The following is a 16,545-nucleotide window of genomic DNA, read 5'->3' as shown; positions in this document are numbered from 1 at the left end:
GAAGCATCTGACTTTGGCACCAGACTATTTCACTGCCTGGTGAGGCCGGATGGGTGGGAGAGCAGGGAGCCAATGGAACTGTGCAGGTGCCAGAGCCTGAGAAGGCCAAGATTTTGGAGGGGAATCTGGTGCATGTGGTTGGGACTGGAGCTGGAGGACACACGAGGAGGTGATATTTGTGAAGCACCCAAGAGCCAGCAGCTAGCGGCCCAGAGCCCACGGGCCTCTAGGGGGAGTCCATACAGCATCTACTCTTGCATTTGTTTAGTGCATTTCCTTACCTCCAGGATGTCCCCAGGGACCAAGTGGGCCCTGCAGTTAATTGTGTAGGCCTCACCTCTCATAGTTGTTCAGAATAAAAGTGACTGTCGTGGGCAGGCTGAGCTGGGCATTTTGCATCCCACAGCCCTCTGATGTAGTCTGTAGTTCTGGGTTTCTTCAAGGTCTGACCTCTAGCCTAGGGTTTAAATGGACCACACCCATTCCCTGAGCATCCTGTGTGGGCTGGGTATGGGCTTAAAGGGGAGAAACTTCCTCTGCCCACCTTACCTCCAAGAAGCTCCCAGCAGGCGACTGGCTAAGCGCTCGGAGTTCTCTGCACAGACTCTTATTAAACCCTTCTCTGTGTGTGTCCATAGACTGGGAGCTTCCTGAGGGTGGGATCCATGACATCTCTCTGATCACATGCCCAGCACAGAGTTAGCACTGGGTGGGGGTCATAGGGCTCCTGCTTTCCTATTTGACAGCTGGGCCAATTGACGCCCGGTGAGGACATTGCTCAGCCTTGTGAGGGGCAGAGCTAACCTGGCCCAGATGGGTGTGGGATCTTCTGCAGGCTTCCTTCGGACCTGCAGCTCCTAACTCACCTGGCAGGCAGTGTTCCCAGTGTCCAGCCTTGAGGCCCAGGCTCCTGGACCTTGGGGAGTGAGGAGTTCTGGCATCAGAGGGTCAGAGGAGAGACCTTAATCTCTCCGAGCCTCAGTTTCTTTATCTGTAAAATGGGGATCCTGGTACCTCTTCCTGGTAGTGCTTGGCGGGTGTAGGATGGGTGGTTAAAAGAGATGTTCTTAGCTTCATGTCCAAAACTTTGTGAGAACTCCTTCTTAAGTGTTCACCATCTTTATTATGACTATTGACACTGTTATTTTGTTATCATTACATTATTATTCACCCTCCCAGGGCCCCAGCAGCTGCGGTGGCTCTGAGCCTGGATGCAGAGCTCTGATCTACAGAGAAGTTGCAGTTCCTAATTAGTCAGTGCCCCAAGGAGAGGGCCTGGGTTTTTATTTTTGCTGGAGGATTCCACCTGCCCAAGGCTTCCCCAGGCCCTATCATCAACTGGGCTAAGGCTTTAGCCCCCTCTCCAGCCTCAGGTAGGGGGCCTGGCTCCCAGCGAAAGCCTCCCCAAATTTCCCCTGCCACTCTCTCTGCCTCCCAGACCTCCAGGGCCATGAATCATTTATGAGGCAAAAATGAAACCAATTAAGAACAAACTTTGAAAGCCTCTAATTGCTGCGCCTGGTGGCACCGAGGAATGAGGGAAGCCAGGCCTGTTCGGTGCGGAATCTCCTCCGCCCGGGCCTTCCCAGGCCGCCTGCCCCACTGCGTCCCAGGGCGCCGCGGCCTCCCGGCTCCCTGCCGCCTCCCGGCCGCGGACGTGCCTGCGCGGCTCCGGCTTCTGCGTCTGCCACCCCGGCGCCCGCCCGGGTCCCTGGCCGACTAATTAGGGCCGGCTCCCCTCCCCACGCCGCCCGCCGCCCGCTCCAGGCCGGAGGTTATGGCTGCTGTTCCTGCCATCCTGGGGCCTGTGCCCCAGACCTGGCTGCCTTTCCTGTGGCGGGAGCCAGCCCTGCTGGCCTAGCTTAACCCAGACGAGCCCAGGGCACCCTGTCCCTGAACTAGGAGGCTGGGGCTCCCCGCGCCCCCGTCCTGGGGTCCCGGCGTGGGTAGGCGCTGGGAGGTGCTGGGTCACCTGGCTTGAACAGTCCTGTTCAGTCTCCGGAGAGATCTGTGCGTCCCAGCGGGAGTGGAAGGGGCTGGGGGATGACTGATGAGATAGGGAAGCTGGAGGGATACCGGGGAAGGGATGGGGATGGGGATGGGGTTGAGTTCCTGAGCTGTTGCATTGGTGAAGCGGGACCCGACTCTTCTTCTCAGCGTTGCCACAAATACAATAAGCTTATACAGATTCCTTAGCCTCAGTTTCCCCATCTGTCCACTATCAGGACAGGCCAGTTTTCTCTTGAATTTGTAATTTGAGGAGCTGGGCTTTACATGTCCCCCGCCCGCCCTCTTGGGGGCTGCTGACGGGGTGGAGGTGGGGGTCTGGATTATGGACCTGGAAGGGCCTGCCAGGAGCCTTGGGCACTGGTGACCAACCTACTCACTGTGCTGAGGGCCAGGTAGGCCCTGGGCACTCAACGCACGTCGTTTGCTGAAACTGAATTTCTGTGCTTGTGTTTTTCCATAATTATATTAGCAGGTGGGATTTTCCTCAGGGAAGCGGTGGGAGGGGGAGCGCCGTGGCAGTGTCCCCACCCTCTCTGAGCGCGAGCTCACACTCGGCTCTGCCCGCCCGCCTGCCGTAATGATTTTTTAATTATGCAGCCAGTGCTCAGAATTGCTAATCGGCCTCCAGCCCAGCATCCCCGCTAGCAGCTCATACCCAAAGCCCCTCACTGGTGTCCCCAGAGTGGTGGAGTCCAAGCCCGAGCCCATCACTGTGCCCGGGGGCACCACCATGGTGTGAGAAAGGGGAGGCCCAGGCAGGCCACAGGGCCACCTCTCCTCCATCTGCAAGTGACAGAACTTGCTGGTGCGGGGCGCCTGTGGCTTTCTTCACACCCTGCCACCCCTGGCCCCAGCGTGGCTCGCTCCCACCAGCACAGCTGTGGCTCTGGAAGGGCACAGGGGAGTGATCAGTGACCCCAAGGACGCGTGCACCCAAGTACGAGCTTCGTCTCCGTCACACCCACACTCACACTTGGCTTCTCTTGCACACACACCCTCAGCCTCGTAGCTATACAAGCACAGTAGCATGCTCTGTGTGTCTCTCACACACATAGCTGCACCTGAGGGCCAGGGTGCCCCCAGGAGACCCCAGTTGCCGCCTCCCGTGCCCTGCAGCGGCCCCGCCCCCACTCTCTTGCCTCCATACCCCCACCCCACCCCCCTGCCTGACTGGGTTGCACCCTGAGGTCTCCCTGCTCCCACCTGGTGGGGCGGCTGCCTGTGGCTGGGGCCTGCCTGAACCTCCGTCGGCCCAACCTGGGGGAGGTGGCGGGTTGGGGGGGCTGTTTGGCAGCACTGTGGCGGCGGCTCCTCTCCAGGCGCCCAGCTGTGGCATCTGTCAAGGTCAGATAGCGACTCCGGAACCAGCCGGCTCGGCCCCATGGCCCCTCTCGCCTCATTATTTTTGTGTTCCGGGGCTGCAGCGCCACCTCCCTCCCTCCTCCTCATCCTCCCGCCTCTTGCCTGCCTCCCCCATGCCTCTGCAGGGAGGGCCTGCGGTCTGGGGGCTTTTGTTTTCCAGTTTTTTCCACGCTCAGGCCAGGCAGATGCTGGGCAGAGCTGTCAGGTCTTGAACGGCAGACAAGGCAGGTGCCTCCCTCGGGGCTGGGACAGGTTCTTGGCCAGTGGAACCCTGGGTTGGTTTTTCAGGGGGACAAACTGAACCTGGGCAGAGCTCAGCCTCCACCACAGCCCAGGCGTACCTGTGGGCAACTTCCTGTTTCCACAGGGGCCCCAGCACCTGGCGTCAGTTCCTGTCTGCACCATCGCCACGCCAGGTGGGCCCCAGACTCACATCCCAGAACCCTTCAGAGGCCCTGAGACAACTCACGGTGAGCGCATGCACGCCTGCACGCACGCGAACACGCTCACAGGCCAGAAGAACCCACAAACATCCAGCCACCACGTAAACCACTCTACTTGGACACAAGCACACTCGGTCATACGCGTACGTCCACAGATGCAGATAGCCACATTCCACTCGTACACACAGGGGAGTCACACAAAGACCTCCACCTCCGCTGGTATCTAAGCCCGATGTGTACATCAGTGCTGAAACCCACAGAGTGACAGCTGAGACTGTACACACACGCACACACTCTTGTGCATGTAGCGTGCACAGGTTTCTGACACACCTCCCAGGTGGACACACACAGATATACTTGTCCCTAGGGCTGCTTTCACCATACACACTCCAATCCAAGTGTGCTCCTTGGGGCCCGGTGTTCCTTGAGCAGTTACAACACCCAAGGAGCTTTTGTCCCCTGAGATGCTGAAGTGAGCTTGAGGCTTCCCCTCTGATGCACCCTTTGTGTCCAGGGAGCCCCTGGAAAGTAGGAAATGGTGGTTGACAGATGGGCCACCCTACCCACCTGGCCAGCCTCCATGGATGTCCACCATCTTGGGCACAAGAGCACTGAGATGGAGTGGAATGGGAGGGTTCTGGGTGGGTCAGGATGGGCTTGGTGGCACTGGCTGGGAGAGCGGGCTCGGGGGAGTCTCCCAGGCTCTGTCTCTGGGTCCCTCTGCCCATCTCCAGCCCCCAATTAGGGTGTGTAAGTGTTGGGGGAATGAGATGTGGACAGACTAAAGGCCCCCCGGGGTCTCTGGGGTAGCCCTGGCCGTCACTCACTTCCTCCTCCAGCTGCAGACTGCTGTGACCGCCCCTGAGAGGGGGAGGTAGCTGGAGGTTTAGCAGTGGTGGGGGCCCCCACCCCCCAGGAAACTCAAAACCCTGGGCCAGCCGCGGGTGGCGGGTTGGGGCCAGCACAAAGAGGGCCTCTGTGCAGGCCGGCTGGGCTGCCCGCAGGATTCTGGGGGAGGAGCAGGAGCCGGTTTCCGTCCCATTCTGCTTCCTGCGGAGGCCGCCGGAATGCCCGGAGCTCTGGCCCAGCCTGGCCCGTCCGGCCCACCCGCAGCCCCTTCCCCTGTCTTCCTGGGCCCTAGGGTACAGCTGCAGACTTCTCTGCAACAGCATCCCAACGTGTTTTGCCTGGAGCCTGAGAACCACCCCCCCAGGACCCTTGAGAAACCTAGAGGGTTCCCCTAGGCTGAGAGCTGAACTGGACCTCACCCTCCAGCCAAAACGTGCCTCAGAGCCCTTGGCCGGTGTTGGAGAGCCAGGCCTGGAGTCTTGGTTTCAAATCCTGGCTCTGCCGTTTATTGACCTTGTTGTGACCTTAGGCAGGTGAGCCTCATCTGTAAATGGGGCTAATACTAGTTAGCAAGTTACAGAGAGAATTCAGTGAGAAAATGCATGTGAAATGCTTAGCACAATACCTGGCAGAGGGTGAGTGCTCATTATTAGGGTCTGCTCTTATCGTGTCCTCTGGGAAGGTAGGAGAGGGAGGGGTCTGAATGCTCACCCCAGTAACCCTCACATCATCTGCGGCTTGGTCCCAACCCTCTGGCCTGCTCAAAACCCTTCTCTCCAGACCTCAGTTTCCCCATCTGAAAATCACATCAAGAGCCAGTTCTGGCCTCTGGGATGGGGGCAGGGGGGTGTTCACTCTCCGGAGACTTTTCTGTATCTCTCCACCTCCTTCCACATGGGCCCTTCTGGGATCATGGCTCCTGCAGTTTGGGGTGAGGAGCAAGAACCATTCTTCTCCATTTTACAGATGGAAACTGAGGCTCAGTGTGGGGCAGCGTGTCAAAGTCAACAGGAAGGGACAGGATGGAGCCATAAACCTGGGCCTGCAGACTCGGTCCCCTGGCCAGTCCTATGGATATGTGCCCTGTCCCCACCAAGTCCTTGGCCCACATGTCTCTGGGCTGGCTTTCCCTGGCTTGTCCTGTGGTGAGGCCCACTGGGAGGGAGGTCCTAAGTAAGTGTGTGGGCCCTGATCCCAGGCTGGTGTCAGCTCAGACATCTCCACTTTAGGAAACCTTAGTCTAAGATCCAGGAGCTCCCAAACAGGGAGGCCATCATTTTCTCCAGATCATAATTGCTTATCAAACTGCCTGTTCTAAATGGGGCAATCATAGTACTTCCTTCAGCAGGTGGGTATGAGGATTCGATGAGACAAGCCATGTCCATTGTCTGGCGCATAGGAAGGTCTCCATACACATAAGCTCTTATCCTCATTATGCCATGTTACAGATGGGGAAACTGGCTCAGAGGCCATGTGCCACGGTCACACAGCAAGGAGGGCCCTCCAGGTCCTTTGACTCTTCCAGAGAAGGAACCTGGCCCAAAGGAGGTACCTGTTGAGGCAGGCCTTGTCTTTATCAGTGGTGTCCCAGGACCCTTGTCTCGTTCCCCAGAGCCCCACATCAGGGAATACCTCCTGCCTGGGACCTCAGTGTTTTTTTGTCCATGAAATGGGTTGATCCCCTCCTCCAGCTCCTTTTGGGAGCTCTGTAAGGGCAAACAGAGCCCCCTATACTCCTGGGTTTTCTCAGCAGCATGTTTCAGTTCTCAGGCCAGGGGGTTGAGCCTGCCTTGAGAATAGGGGCATAAAAGGCCAGGGGGTATGGAGTCAGGGAAATAGGATTGCAGCCCTCACCCCCATTCTGTCCTTGGCAGTTGGTCTTGGGGTGTTAGTCTTAGGGAGGGCCTAGTGGTATTGAGGGCGTGTCCCACCCCAGGCCATCTGCTGGGTGCTAACAGTGGTCAATGTGTCCTTGTATGTGTGTGTCCATCCATAGCTGGATGCGTGCCCTGTGCTCTCCAGCGGGGCCTGCATTTCTCCTGGCCTCCAAGACCAGTGTCCCCATGTGTGTCTCCCTGGGCCTGAGTAGGGCTTTTTTTTCCCTCTGGAAACTCCCCAGGCTGAATCATGGAAATCAGAGATGGAAACCCCACACACACACACCCAGTTGCTCAGCTCAGTTCAACCACCGTAGCCTGTGGTCTGCCCTCCCTGCCACCACTGGCCTGCCCACCATCAGTCAGTCTGTCCATCTTGCCTCCGTTGGAGACCAAGGACACCAGCCCATCAAGGTGGCTGGAGGGGCGTGAAGGGGTGTAGCAGGGATGTCAGGAGTGGGCATGGAAGTGTGGGGAAGGGTGCGATGAGCCAGGGTGTGTGAGTCTGCAACCCGGGCCTACCTAGATGACGGCAGGCTCTGCTGGGCCAGTGCCTGGGGTCCTGAAGGCCCTGATGAAATGCCACCTCTTCCAGGAAGCCTTCCTTCAGCAGGCAGGACGGCTGGGAGGCTCTTCCAGCCAGCAGAGGAGTAGGGGAGGGATGGTGCCTCTGCCCTTGGTATTGGTGATAGTTGCACAACTCTGTAAATTTACTAAAAAACATTGAATTGTACACTTAGAAATGGGTGCATTTTATAGTAAGTAAAAACTGTACCTCAGCAAATCTGTTTAAAAAAATCCTGCCCTTGGGCTTCCCTGATGACACAATGGTTGAGAGTCCGCCTGCCGATGCAGGGGACACGGGTTCGTGCCCCGGTCCTGGAAGATCCCACATGCCGTGGAGCAGCTGGGCCCGTGAGCCATGGCCGCTGAGCCTGCAGGTCCGGAGCCTGTGCTCCGCAACGGGAGAGGCCACAACAGTGAGAGGCCCGCGTACCGCAAAAGAAAAAAAAAAAAAATTCCTGTCCTTGACCTCAAGCCCCACCCCGTTGGGACCCTGCCAACCTCATAGCCACACCTCGCACCCACTTCCCCATTTCTTAGGAACCCTTTCAGGTTCGTGTCTACTTTGGTAACCTCTCCTTATCCTTAACTCACAGGCTAAGCAGCCCCTTCCTCCAGAAAGGTCCCCTTGCCCCACTCAGTCCCCTTCCTGCTTTCTCTTTTCACATCAGTTCATGTGACCACCAGCCCAGCTCCTGTGTACCCCTCCAGAGCAGTGCCGGTCTGTATCCTGCACTGTCTCCCCAGGACCACAGGGCATGGGGCCGCTATCGGGTAGGTAGTGCAGGCTGTGTGCAACTGAACATCTAGAACATCTCACTGTGGCCACCTGTGTACATGTCTCCGTGCAGACAGCAGCATCCCACCCCATAGTGCCCGCCTGTCCTGCCCCCCTCCACCATTGCTGTGTGGCCTGAAGGGCTCAGGACAGAGCCCTGCTGGGGATGAATCCTGGCTCCCCTGGCACTGAGGGTGGAGTGAGAGCTCTGCCACCACCTCTGGTGACCTCATTGCCAGCTTGCATTATGATGTCACTGGCCCAGCCTTCCGGGTTCCTGCTTGAGTATCTCCAAGCCCCCCAGGTGGGGACACTCCCCTGGGGTCTGTAACAGCTTATCCATCCGACCATGTAAAGGCGACGACGGGCATGGTAACAACCCTGGGGGGGTGGGGGCAGCCTCGGGGTAGCTGGGTCACCTTTCCCTGGCAGAACAAAGGCAGTCGCAGAGCAGGGTGACTAACACTTGGACTCTGGGTTTAAGTTCTAGCCCTACTGGGTTAGCACTGGCTGTTTGACCTTGGCCTGACAGCTTGAACCTCCCTGAGCCTCAGTTTCCTCATCTCTGAAATTGGTTAATAGTTCCTTTTTCCCTGAGTACTGGGGAGGAGTCAAGGAGGGAGAGAAGACATGTAAAGCATGAGAGTACGGGGCCTGGGACACAGTAGGTGCTCAATAAATGCTAACGGATAGGGTCGGTTAGTTAAGGGAGCCTGAGAGTCGCTTGGTGAGAGCTGGTTAGGGAGGGACGGTGTCCCGTGTCTTTTGGGGCTGGCCAGGGCCTGGGGGTAGAGGCAGAGGGGGCCCAGCTTTGACTGTTCCTCACTTCCCAGCTCAGCCAAGTGAGCTCCAGCCCATAGGAGGTGGGGCCCACAGCCTGGCCCTGAGACCAGGAACCCACTGACCCCCAGCCCTCCTTCCTTTCTCCTCCCAGGTTTTGGGCCAGAGTGGGCTGGGGCTCGAGACAAGCTGGGTCTCATCTGGCCTCCCCTGACCTCTGCCTCTCCTGTAGGCATGTCCACCTGCCTTCTCTTGGTCCCCAGGTCCTTGCATCTGGGACTGTCTCCTCAGGGCTCTGTTTCCATGTCTCTTAGATCCTCTAGTCTCTGAGTTGGGCCAGGCACCCTGAGTCTCTGAGCCCAGTTGCCTCAGTCTGTGTTCCCTATGATGCTCTGTCCTCTAACCTTGACCCTTTGCCCTGTCCTCTCTCAGTCCCTTTGTCTGACCCACCCCTCGAGTTCTCTTGTCTCGTGATCCTCTGTCCCCACCACCTGTCTCTATTCTTCTGGCCCCATGTCCCCCTCTGCCCCCCAGCGCTCTATGCCTGGGTTCCCCCCCTCACCCCCGCCCCCTGGGCTCTGTCCCCGCCCGTCAGCCCCTGGTCCCAGCTCCCGGCCGGCCCGGCTCCTGCATGGACAAAGGGGTCCTTTGTGGGCTGACCGCGGCTGGCGGGGCGGCGGGGCGCTGGCTCCGCATTACTGATGAAACGGAGCCCTTTGTTGTCCCTCCTCAGGCGCAGTATTTCTTTTTGGGGGCTGGATGCGTTCCTGGCAGGGCCGATGATGGATGCGCCCGCCGCCGCCCGCCTGCCCGCCAGCTTTCCCTCCCGCTCATTCCCGCTCCGCTTCAACGCAGCCCCAGCTCCTCCCCTGCCGCCTGGGCACTGCCAGGCCCTTCCTGGCCTGGGAGGGGGTTGCTGTGTGCCCTGCAGTAGAGGCCGGGGCCTGGGAGAAGGTCTTCTCTTATGTCCTCCCCTTCCATGAGTAGGGCACGTGAGCCCTGTGGTCAGTGGTCCACTGGGACCAGGGCATCAGCTTTTCCCAGGGTCTGAAGGAGATGAGCCGGGCACAGGGACAGATCTGGAACAGGCTTGGTTGGGGACTAGACGTTGGTATCTGTCCACTCTGGGGTTTGAGTTGCCCTGTGTGCCAGCCCCCTTGTGTACCCCCCGCCTTCACTTTCTGAGGCTGACAAACCAGTGTTCTGCCTGCAGCACCTGTTCAATGACATATCACGTCATCTGGGCCCGAAGTCAGCATGTCCCAGGACCTGGGTGGGGGTGGGGCAGTTGGGGGGGGGGTGATGGGGGGAATTGTCCCTGAGGAAGGACAGAAAAATGAAAAATCAGAGAGGTTCAAAGAGGAGGCCAGAGATGAACAGAACATGAGATTAGGTCCCCACCAAGAGAGACTCGGGATGGAGACAGAAGCAGAGAGACTTAGCCAGAGTGCCAGCCCTGAAAGCAGTCTGTGTCAGAGGGAGCTGACTTCTAATTGACCTGCCCGCCCCATACGCAAAGCCAGATCCTGGAGCTGGGAGGAGGGAGGGAGTAGAGCAAGAGCAGCGTTAATGCAGCTATCGATTTCTGCCACCAGCCAGCAGGCCGCAGAGGCGGGGGACACACAGAGGGGCTAGGGCGCAGACTGCTTCCCTCCCCACATCTCCAGCCCACGGGCGTCTGCCTTCTTCTGTCTTCTCCCCTCTGCCTGTGTCTGGGGCTCCTGGGGCTATGGTCCAGGGCAGAGCGGCTGAGCTCGATGGGCAAGGGCTAGGTGACTTGGCATGACAGTCTCTGGCCCTGATCTCACTGGCCCTTGTCCCCAACACCTAGCCAGGGTCACTGATGCCTGGAGGAGTACTGATCTCTGAGGACAGGGGCCCAACAGCCAACCTGGGCTTGGGCCTTAGGAGGTAGAAGGGAGCACAGCAATCCTGGGGCATGTGTGACCCCCTTCCTCTTACTACGATCTGACCTCTGTGACACCCCCAGCCCTGTCTGGACACCCTGCCTGACCCTCCTGGGTTTGTCCTGCCAGCTGGCCCAGCTCTTCCTCACCACCCCATCCGCCTTCACTAGGAAGGAGCTTAGGTGGGCCCGTGCCTGCTGGGGAGAGGCAGGGAGTGGCCGGCTGGCTGCTGAGGCCTGCTGTTCACCTCACCCTGGATGGAGACAGAGCTTTTCCCTCGCCTGCACTCACTCCTCCTCGTGGCCACTCCTTAGCAGTCCTGGACCGGGGGCCCTGCCTGCTTGGGGCCTCGATTTCCCCGTCTGTAAGTGTACAGGGTTGGACTAGATGACCTCCCGGGCCAGGCTGAGTCCTGTGACTGGGGGATGGTGGGGTTGCCTGGGGACAAAGATGCAGTGTGTGCTGCCCCTAAGCCCAGGGCCGGACAGGCCCAGCCAGATGTGCGCCTCCCCCTTGAGTAGCCAGCTGCTCGGGGCTGGGCCCCGTCCTCCCACCCCTCTCCTGGGGGTTGCTAGGCCGTGGCAGGCAGACGCTAGAGAGCCAGGGCTGATGAGGAAACTACCACTCGGCTCCATCTGGAACAGTTCCTTCTAGAGCTCCTGGCCAAGGAGCCTGGCTGCTCACATGCCTTAGTCTTGGGGCCTGAGCAGAACAGGCTCTGTCCTGGGAAGGGGCACCTCAGACACGTGGACGTGGCTGAAGAACAGGCTCCATTCCCTAGAGGGTCACACCTACTCTCTGTCCCAGCTTGACAGCAGCCAGAGGTCCCTCGGGCCCACAGTCCTCTCTGCTCTCACTGGGACCTCCATCCAGACCCATCTGGGAGCCAGGCTGGCACATAGCAGTGAGGCCTGAGTAGAGACAAGGGTTCTGAGGTTAGAGAGAGAGGGGGAAGCATGTGTTGATGTGTGCACAAACCCCCCACCCCCCACCCCCCTGCTCTTGCGGGAGAAGGCTTGTCCTCTGGTACACCTGCCTGCCCTCTAGCAGGAGGGTACATGCTCCTTGAAATAAGGGTTCTGCGCTCTATTTGGCAAACTCTGTTAAACAAAGTCAGTTTTCTTTACCTGCAGAACTTGCCAGGGCCTTGAGATAATTAATGTGTATTAGGAATCTCTAATGAGCATCCATGGGCAGCTTCCCATACCTTTTGGTCTACATCTCCAAGCTGTTCAGAGACTGTGCCCACCCCTCTTCTCCATAGTTGGGTCAGTGAAAGATGAGGAAGCAGAGGGTAACCTCTGAGGTTAATAAAGTTCTCTCGCTCCCTCCTACCCCCAGCACAGGAAGGACTGCCTGCCTCCATCGGGTCTTCCCAGACCCTGGCAGGGCAGAGGGAGACCCAGCTGAGCCTCCACCGTGCCACTTGGTGGCTGTGTATCCATGGGCTAGTCAGTTCTTCTCCCAAACCTTGTCTTCCTCACCTATGAAACAGGATATCACTAGCCACTACTTGTGGGTTTATCGTGAGTCTTAACTGAGGTAGTACAAATTAGAAATTCCTAACTGTGGCTGGAACTTAATGAACGCCTAGCCCGGCTGTGGTGGTTACAGTGGCGATACACCTGGTGGTGGAGGAGGCCCTGACCCTGTATCCTCTTGTGCCGACAGAGTGAAGACACTTGCACGTGGACGCCTGACCATGTGCCTGCGCTGAGCAGCAGAGCCCACCAGGCATCTCTGTCGTGGGCAGCAGGACTCCGGTGCTCATCTGTGGACTCCCCGCAGTTGGCAGGTTCCCCCACCAGCGGGGTCTGGGCCTCGGCCCCACCATGTCGAGCCTCGGCAGCGGCCCGCAGGACAGTGGCGGTAGCAGCAGCGGCAGCAACGCCAATGGCAGCAGTGGCAGCGGCCCAAAGGCGGGAGTGGCAGACAAGAGTGCGGCGGCGGCGGCTGCGCCAGCCTCGGTGGCGGATGACGCACCACCCCCTGAGCGCCGGAACAAGAGTGGCATCATCAGTGAACCCCTCAACAAGAGCCTGCGCCGCTCCCGCCCTCTCTCCCACTACTCTTCCTTTGGGGGCAGCGGTGGCAGTGGCGGTGGCAGCATGATGGGCGGGGAGTCTGCCGAAAAGGCTGCCGCGGCCGCAGCCGCTGCCTCCCTGTTGGCCAATGGGCACGACCTGGCGGCGGCCATGGCTGTGGACAAAAGCAACCCTACCTCAAAGCACAAAAGTGGTGCTGTGGCCAGCCTGCTGAGCAAGGCAGAGCGGGCCACGGAGCTGGCAGCCGAGGGACAGCTGACGCTGCAGCAGTTCGCGCAGTCCACGGAGATGCTGAAGCGCGTGGTGCAGGAGCACCTACCGCTGATGAGCGAGGCGGGCACTGGCCTGCCCGACATGGAGGCCGTGGCGGGCGCCGAAGCCCTCAATGGCCAGTCCGACTTCCCCTACCTGGGCGCCTTTCCCATCAACCCAGGCCTCTTCATCATGACCCCGGCGGGCGTGTTCCTGGCTGAGAGCGCGCTGCACATGGCCGGCCTGGCCGAATACCCCATGCAGGGAGAGCTGGCCTCCGCCATCAGCTCGGGCAAGAAGAAGCGGAAACGCTGCGGCATGTGTGCGCCCTGCCGGCGGCGCATCAACTGCGAGCAGTGCAGCAGTTGTAGGAACCGAAAGACTGGCCATCAGATTTGCAAATTCAGAAAATGTGAGGAACTCAAAAAGAAGCCTTCCGCTGCTCTGGAGGTAACGGCGCCTTAGAGGGAGGTGTGTGGGCTCTTGGGTCTGTCTGGCAGTCCAAACCCACCCCCGCCCCCCATCCCCACCTTTCCTGCCTGGGCAAGTATCTGGGGGATGCCCGGCCTGTCCTTGGGCTCTGGGGTCCTAGGCCAGGCTCCGAGACGGCAGTTCACTGCCCCAAGAGTCAGAGCCACATCCCGAGATGCCCTTAGGTTGTAGTCTGCAACCTAGGCAAGCATGTAATTCCAGTCAGGGACCTAGCAGAATCCTGCCAGGCCCCGGGATTCTGAACCCCTCCTGGAGTTCTGGGTCAGGTATTGAGATTCCCACACAGGTCTTAAGTCTCTGACTTTCAGACATGTCGTAAAGCTTCCAGTCTGTGACCTAAGATTCTGGGACTCTCCCCTGCTCCATGTGAGGGGTTCTGTCCTGTAGACCCTCTGGCTTTGAGGGATAAGTCCTTCATTTGCCCCTTCAGAGCCCAGCCTTTCCCCCGAGGCCACCCAAGGATAGAGCAGCTCCAGTGCTGACTGCTGCGCTCTGAGGCCTGGAAGACCCTAGCGCTAGGTACCTAGCTGATCTATTTGGGGTGCCCGGAGGCCCCAAGTTCAGTCTGGCTGCATAGTTGGTGGCCAGGGTTCCTATGGGCTTGGGGTTACAGGGTGGCTTGAGCCTGGGATGTGGGTAAAGCCTGTCCACTATGGGATTGGCTTTGAGAAAGCAGAAGGGTTCCCATGCTGCTTTCTCTCCACCCTCACGGCAGGGCCTGTCCCCATGCCCCCAGCCATGAGAGCCTAGCTGTGGTGCCAGGCCTGGGTACAAAAGCATCTTTTCAGCCTGCTGTCCCTGCCCTGTCCCCACCCCTCCACGAGTGGGTTTGACGCAAATATCCAGAATGGTTGGAAAACAATAATGGCATCCCAGCCATGGCTATCCCCCCCAACTCACCCTAGCCCCAAACTTCATATCTGTTCTCCTGCCCAGAAAACACACCTGTATGCACACAAAAGCACCCGCTCTCCTCTCATGTAGCGACAGACAGATACACACACACACACACACACACACACACACACACACACACCCTGCCCTGTACACAGTCTTATTATAGATGCAGCCTTTTAATAAACACAGCAAGCATCCTTCCTTCTCAGCACAGCTCCAAACACACTACACACTGTAGCATAGCTCAAGGCACACATCCTTGTATGCGTCCAGTGAACACAGCTCCCAGATGCATCATGGCCACCTGCCGCTTGTAGCCTTTAGACCAGGGAAAGGGGGCTTGCTGTCTGGAAGGAGGGTTCCTGGGCACAGTGGCTCAGGAGGCCTCACGGTGCTCCAGGCTCTCCGGTGGTCCAGCGGGTCAGGCTTCTCTGGCCTGGCCAGGATGGCAGGAACTCCAAGGGGTGGCTGCTTTTACTCCATGCCCATTCCTCCGCCATGAGGCCATCCACAGGGGAACGTCTTTGCACCAGGCCCAGCCGGACCCTGACTGAACTCTCTCCTTGTTTTTGTCTCCCGCCCCCGCCAGAAGGTGATGCTTCCGACGGGAGCCGCCTTCCGGTGGTTTCAGTGACGGCGGCGGGAACCCAAAGCTGCCCTCTCCGTGCAATGTCACTGCTCGTGTGGTCTCCGGCAAGGGATTCGGGCGAAGACAAACGGATGCACCCGTCTTTAGAACCAAAAATATTCTCTCACAGATTTCATTCCTGTTTTTATATATATATTTTTTGTTGTCGTTTTAACATCTCCACGTCCCTAGTATAAAAAGAAAAAGAAAAGAAAAAAAATTAACTGCTTTTTCGGAAGAACAACAACAACAGCAAAAAGAGGTAAAGACGAATCTGTAAAGTACCGAGACTTCCTGGGCAAAGAATGGACAATCAGTTTCCTTCCTGTGTCGATGTCGATGTTGTCTGTGCAGGAGATGCAGTTTTTGTGTAGAGAATGTAAATTTTCTGTAACCTTTTGAAATCTAGTTACTAATAAGCACTACTGTAATTTAGCACAGTTTAACTCCACCCTCATTTAAACTTCCTTTGATTCTTTCCGACCATGAAATAGTGCATAGTTTGCCTGGAGAATCCACTCACGTTTATAAAGAGAATGTTGATGGCGCCGTGTCGAAGCCCCTCTGTATCCATCCACGCGTGCGGAGCTGCCGCAAGGAGCTCACAGAGCGGGAGGGAGCAGCCCACCCACCCCCCCGGGCCCAGGCCAGCCTCCCTGTACCCACGGTCCCCAGAATGGGACCCCCCCCCCAACCCTAACAGTGATGATTTTGCAAAAACAAAAGTTCTGTTCATTTATCCATTGAGATCTGGGAAGCTCATGTCTCGATATTTCTGATCCTGGCTACTTCCCTTAGAGAAAATGAGCCCTTTTTTTCTGGCCTCACGGATGGCAACAGAAGAAAGGGCTTCTCTGCGTTGCCCCCTGCCGGTGGGGGTGGTGCCCAGGGGCCCCCTTGCCCATGGCCAGCTTCCTGCTGATGAACATGCTGTTTGTATTGTTTTAGGAAACCAGGCTGTTTTGTGAATAAAACGAATGCATGTTTGTGTCACGAAGCACCACTGGCTTCTTGCTCTCCGGTTTTGGGGCCTGGCTTGGGGGCTGTTGCCGGGCAGGGGTTGTCTGGGACTACCTTAGGAAGGAGGAAGGATGGCCCAGGGACATTTAGAGTGGGGATCTCTTGGGAAGTGAGGCCGTCTGGATCCAGAAGGGGGGCAGCCCTGGCTGACGGGATGGAAATGCTCTTCATCTGGAAGTGACCGGTACTGGAGCACCTCACCTGCCTGATTGTACCCCCTACCTCAGGATCTGGACCTCCAGGGACCTTCACTTACCTGGGGCCACCTTCTCTGTTCATCTCAATGCATCAGGTCCGATCAGTGCAAAGTAGCCAGCAGTACTGGCTGGGGGTGGGCACCGAGCTGCCTGTTCAGGTTCTTATTTGTTCTTCCTTGCAGGGATCTAGTAAGGTGAATCCCCAGGGATCAGTTTTAGTCCAAGTTCATGGGGACCTGGCTATGCCTGGCACACACACACACAGTCATCCCCACGTACCCACCCTTCAGGCCTGGACGTGTCCCTGGCTTTGGCTCTTGGCATCCACACACACACCCCATCCCCGCCGAAAGATTGTTGGCACAAGGTCGTCTGGGACCTCCAAGACAGCATGTCTGGGGAAGTCACCACACAGCCGCGTGGTCTAGACCAGGGCAACCTGAA

The 16,545-nt window shown here is 58.2% G+C and overlaps 1 protein-coding gene across 3 annotated transcripts in view; it reads left to right on the top strand.

Moving 5' to 3' along the window:
- CXXC5 (CXXC finger protein 5) overlaps positions 1–15,884 on the top strand; it is a 34,247-nt gene extending 18,363 nt beyond the window's left edge. For all 3 annotated transcript variants that reach the window (XM_032628239.1, XM_032628237.1, XM_032628238.1), the window contains exons 2-3: positions 12,242–13,317; positions 14,846–15,884. In XM_032628239.1, the coding sequence (XP_032484130.1) occupies positions 12,403–13,317; positions 14,846–14,890 (960 nt within the window). In that variant the 5' untranslated portion in view covers positions 12,242–12,402 and the 3' untranslated portion in view covers positions 14,891–15,884. The remainder of the gene's footprint in view (positions 1–12,241; positions 13,318–14,845) is intronic.
- The last annotated feature ends 661 nt before the right edge of the window (positions 15,885–16,545 follow it).

Source organism: Phocoena sinus, chromosome 3 (assembly GCF_008692025.1).
Source record: "Phocoena sinus isolate mPhoSin1 chromosome 3, mPhoSin1.pri, whole genome shotgun sequence".
In the NCBI taxonomy this organism is placed as follows: domain Eukaryota; kingdom Metazoa; phylum Chordata; class Mammalia; order Artiodactyla; family Phocoenidae; genus Phocoena; species Phocoena sinus.
This window is presented reverse-complemented; position numbering and strand designations above follow the sequence as displayed.